Below are 5,637 nucleotides of genomic sequence, written 5' to 3' on the forward strand. Positions count from 1 at the left end.
ACATTCTGTGGGATCACCTTTCTTTGGAATGGGCACAAATATGGATCTCTTCCAGTCAGTTGGCCAGGTAGCTGTCTTCCAAATATCTTGGCATAACTGAGTGAAGACAATTAGGTAGTACATTCTCCAGTCTTAAATAATAAATCCACTCTACATTCCCACTTCCCTGAGCCTTTTGACCCCTTTGTCAATACTAGGCCAAGTAAGATTTAACATGACCACCATCATTTATCTTCAAGGAGCCATACTGGCTGCATGTTAGGAGTGACTCCAGATATCTTTGCCAGAGTATTAAAGCCTGAGTCATGAGAGTACTCCCATATCACTCTCCCCTTGAAAAAAAAAAACAAAAAAACCAAACCTACTGCCATCGAGTCGGATCCAACTCATAGCGACCCTTCTTGGGTTTCTGAGGCAGTATCACTACGGAAGTAGATTGCCCAACCTTCCTTCTGAGGAGTGGCTGGTGGGTTTGAACTGCCAGCCTTTTGGTTAGCAGTCAAATGCCTTAGGCACTACACCACGAGAGCTCCCCATTCTCCCCTATTAAGCTTATATCCCACCCCCAAGTCACCCTTTGTTCTAATACCCTCAAGGTCTACTCTCAGACATGTTTCCTGGGTTCTTGGCAATATATATATTAACCAGGATCTGTAGTTTAATCTGAGTATAACCTCCTCTCCTAGAGGAAGCACATATTTCCCTAGTTGGGGTATACTGAAACCTGACCCTATAGTTTAGCAGTTTGGAGTCAATGAGGTAGCAAGAGTGGGTCTTGAGGACAGGTGTCATCTTGCAATGCAATTACCTCAGTTAAGTCTTTGCAGGATCTCCTGGTAAGGGCAAGCTGCTCTCTAGCAAAGTGGGAGAGGCTGCTTCTGTCAGCCAAGAAATTCAAGAAAACCCGAGTTCAAGATTCTCAGCTCACCAATCCAAATGTCTCCACCCCATAATTCAAGGTTCCATTCTTTTCCTGGAAAAATGCTGACTTTGACACAGGAGACCACTGACACTGTTCATGCAGTTCCCTTTGCAGCCCTGTCACTTTTGCTATAACATTGGACCCCAACTGTCAGCATAGTCTGCATTGCAGCTGCAGATGAGATTTTCCTTCAGCAGTACTATAGAGGCACTCTGGCTTTCACCCCATGTCTTAAGTTTATTGGTGGGTAACCTAAGCCATTTTCTTTTTTCAAGCCTTCTAAAGTAATTAATAATAGCTAACCCTAAGGCCAGGAACGTCCTTAGAAAGCAAACCCTCAGGATGGGATTCCGTGACTGGATTGGTCACTGGACAGGTGGCCATCAGAGCCCCCATAACTGGTGTTAAGTGGGGCAGTGATACTTTCAAACAAGCAGGAACATAATTACTGCAGGTGGAAGGTGAAGTGTTAGGCTATGCATAGTTGTGGCATTAGGGTTGAAAGGGAGTTACAGGAAATTATAAAGATTCAAGGTACTAGATTCAAAGACATTACATTACATGTAATTTATTTTGGAAATGATCTGAAGGAATCAGAGTAAGGGATATAGGAACGGAATAGGGAAAAAGAGAAAGCTAACTGAGGATGTGTAATTGAGTTGGTCACTGCTATTGATGACTAGGGCTCAATCCCACAGGATTTTCTAAGGACACCAATGGAAGCAGCAGTCAGGACATTAGACAACGTGTAGTACTGGGAAGGTCGGCTGTGAAGGAACTCAAGTGCTGAGGAGCAAGGATGTCTCCTTGAGGACTAAGGGTGCCTGAAACAGGCCATGATATTTCCAATTGCCTCATATGTATGTGAGAGCTGGACAATGAATAAGGAAGACCGAAGAAGAGTTGATGCTTTTGAATTGTGGTGCTGGTGAAGAACGCTGAAAGTACCGTGGACTGCTAAAAGAACTAACAGATCTGTCCTGGATGATGTGCAGCCGAAATGCTCCTTGGAAGCGAGAATGGTCAGACTTCATCTCACCTACTTTGGTCATGTTGTCAGAAGGGACCATTCCCTGGAGAAGGATGTCATGCTTGGTAAGGTGGAGGGTCGACGAAAGAGGGGGAGGCCTTCAACAAGATGGATTGACACGGTGGCTGTGACAATGGGCTCAAGTATAGCAAGGATCATGGAGCTGGCGTGGGATCGGGTGGTGTTTTGTTCTGCTGTGCATGGGGTCGCTATGAGTCGGAAATGACTCGACAGCACCTAACAACAACAACAACAACAAACCCTAAGGCATTGGACTGCTAACCAGAAGCCTGGCGGTTCAAACCCACCAGCCACTCCTCAGAAGGAAGGTTGGGCAATCTACTTCCGTAGTGATACCACCTTGGAAACCCAAGGAGGGGTCACTGTGAGTCAGGTTAGATTCGAAAGCAGTGAGGTTTTTTTTTTTTTTTTGGATCTAGTACCTTGGATCTTTATAATTTCCTCTAACTTCCATTCAGCCCTAATGCCACAACTATGCATAGCCTATCACTTCACCTTCCACCTGCAGTAATTATGATGCTCCTGCTTGCTTGAAAGTATCACTGCTCCACTTAACACCAGTTATGGGGGCTCTGATGGCCACCTGTCCAGTGACCGATCCAGTCATAGAATTCCATCCTGAGGGTTTGCTTTCTAAGGACATTCCTGGTGCCTATCATCTTAGCCTGGGTTTATTCTTGCTCAAAAGCAGAGCTAAAGACATTACATTACATGTAATTTATTTTGGAAGTGATCTGAAGGAATCAGAGTGAGGGATATAGGAATGGAACAGGAAAAAAGAGAAAGCTAACTGAGGATGTATAATTGAGTTGGTCACTACCATAGATGACTAGTGCTCAATCCCACAGGATTTTCTAAGGAAGCTTATGAAATGCATCTTAGAATTGTCTTCCCAGAAGAAAAAAATGGGGAGCATTTATCTATTGGCTTTGCCCCCAACTGGTAAAGGTCATTAGCTCCCCTATACTTTTGGGCTGCACATGTATGATGCAGAGGAGTTAAAATGGGCATCCCAAGCCACCTGTCAAAGCATGCCTAGGGAAAAAGGAGTTGTGATATGGGCCCAAGGCATCGTTCAACTTGTCAAATGGCTCCCAGAGAGCTTTAATGTCTGAAGCCCACTGGAAGTGTTTCACAGCAATACCAAAGTAAGAAATGGGGCCATGAAGACTTTACTTTCATAACAAGCATCAAAAAACAGCAAAGATGCTAAACAATAAACAAAGCCAAAATAGTATTTGTTCATTTGAAACTGAACTTAACAGCACACAAGAGGTGTCCAATAGTTATATACAAATACAATTAACAACAGAACTTAAAAATCAACAGATATACTATAGAAAATTATAGAGTTTCAACGTACAACTTTTTATTCAGAAATACAGATCAACATTACAAAGTTGGAAAAGTAAAAAATTAAGGATTTTAACTTATTATTTGGAATGAAAAGTATGACCCTTATATATGTATTCAAAAACCTCAATAATACTTTTAATTTTTCAAACAGCCTAAAAAAGCTGACTTATGATAAACTAAAAATATTTACTATACATTTATGTTTTGATTCATATAAAAATAATCTCATGTGATAGGAAACATAAAAAGTATATACAAAGTTGTGAATCAAAAGTAATATATTGTCTCCTATTTAAATAAATTAAAGAAATAAGAGTTTTATACAGTAAAGGAAGTAATTAACATGAGGGAAAATAAATTGTATTATTACAATTAAATAAACATGAAAAAGATGTATTTGGATAATGGTTTTAGTTCCTCAATAGTCCTCATGAAGGTTTTGCAGTTGATGACAATGATGCTTTTCCTTTCTGCTTAGCAGCCTTTTCCAATTTTATCTGTAAATTTTAAACATTTATTATCAATATAACTCATAAAACATTTTTTAAAGAAAAAAGTTACACATACCTCATTTGGATTCATGTCTTATTTTTCACGACTATTTTGCATAGCTATTCACTAGTTATTAGCTGTTAAATATTAAAGCCATAAATTAATAGCTGAAGGGACATATTTTAAATATGGCTTGATTTCAACTTTATAGAAGGCCTTTAATAAAAAATAACATGAATATGTTGATTCATATGTTGATAACATTGCTTTAGAAAAAATGAAGAAATTCATTTCAATTGGCATTTTTTTTTTTAATAAAGCATAAATATAACCTTATATCCAGCCCAAGCACATTTCCTATGGGTTGCAAAATACTCCTAATCCAGCCAGATTCTCTCTGGAACATGGACTACTTTAAGGAAACTGCTAAACCAGCTGCTATCAAGTTGGCTGCAACTAATGCCAACTCCATGGGTGTCAGGGAGAACTGTGCACCATGTGGTTTTCAATAGCTGATTTTTTCAGAAGTAGATGACCAAGCCTTTCTTCCATGGCATCTCTGGGTGAACTCAAATTCAAGCCTCCACCTTTTCGGTTAGTAGCACCATCTGCACCACCCAGGCACTCCAAGGAAACATCTAAAACAAAACAAAACTCACTGCCGTTGAGTTGGATCCAACTCATAGCGACCCCTCCTTGGTTTCCGAAGGGGTATCACTATGGAAGTAGATTGCCCAACTTTCCTTGCGAGGAGTGGCTGGTGGGTTTGAACCACCAGCCTTCTGGTCAGCAGTCAAATGCCTTAGGCACTACACCACCAGAGGGAGCATGGCAGTAGAAGCAGAGACCCTTCCTTCTAAGGTGACAAGAAATAGTATCAAGGAACCAGGAGGGACCATAAAACCAGTCTATCCAACCCCATCAAATTTCCAAATTATTTTGTAAGCAAGAAATTTCCACTAATAAAATCAGATTTTATTATCAGAGACACCTCTGTCTCTCTGCCATTTTTTCCCTCTCTCTCCTCCCTCTTTGAGTTGACTGGTAGCATCATTCAGAAACCATATACTCCTATAACTCTTACACACTGTGTTAGTTAACAGTGACCTGAAGAACCACTCCCCCAAAAAACCACCCTATTCTAAGGCAAAGATTTTAAACTTTTGGAGTCAGATTTTTTGAATCCTACCATTATTGTTAACTATTTAGGGCAAATGATTTAATGAGCTGTTTTCTCATTGGTAAAAAGGTCATAGTAATAGCTACTTTTCAGGGTTGTTTTAAAGGTGTAAATAATATTTATATATATATATATATATATGTATGTAATTAATAAGCAATCAATAAATGGTAGTTCCCTTTCTTTCCCCTCTCATTTAAGACCAACTGTTAGATTTGCAGTACAGGCAGTCCCCAGGTTATGAACATAGGACATACATACAACTCATATGTATAAATCAACCCCCTTAAAGCCTATTATCTTAAAAATTCGAGGTACATACAGTGGTTCGTAATAACAAACAGGTACTACTTTGCGATTGTCATCAAACCATTATTATTATTAATATTATTATCACAGTATTGTTATGTTAAAGATGTTTTAGTGTATCTGGAAGTATTTCCTTTAATGTTGTTTATGCATAGAAAGGTATGCTATATGCTAAGACAAACACTTAACTGAAGTTATATATGACCCGTACCTAACTGTTCTGACTTACATACAAATTAGACTTAAAGATAGATTTAAGAAAACTCATAATTGAGGGATTGCCTGTAACATCAAAAAAAAAAAAAACCCAGTCATCAATGGTCAGTC

At 39.3% G+C, this 5,637-nt stretch overlaps 1 protein-coding gene across 1 annotated transcript in view; it reads right to left on the reverse strand.

Annotated features, from left to right (window-relative positions):
- Nucleotides 1–3,757: 3,757 nt before the first annotated feature.
- The window catches only part of FAM221A (family with sequence similarity 221 member A), a 25,864-nt gene continuing 23,984 nt past the window's right edge, over nucleotides 3,758–5,637 (reverse strand). The window contains exon 7 of the mRNA XM_007945852.1: nucleotides 3,758–3,826. Within this exon, the coding sequence (XP_007944043.1) occupies nucleotides 3,758–3,826 (69 nt within the window). The remainder of the gene's footprint in view (nucleotides 3,827–5,637) is intronic.

Source organism: Orycteropus afer, unplaced genomic scaffold (genome assembly GCF_000298275.1).
Source record: "Orycteropus afer afer isolate SDZICR_OR568_19922 unplaced genomic scaffold, OryAfe1.0 scaffold00008, whole genome shotgun sequence".
NCBI lineage: Eukaryota > Metazoa > Chordata > Mammalia > Tubulidentata > Orycteropodidae > Orycteropus > Orycteropus afer.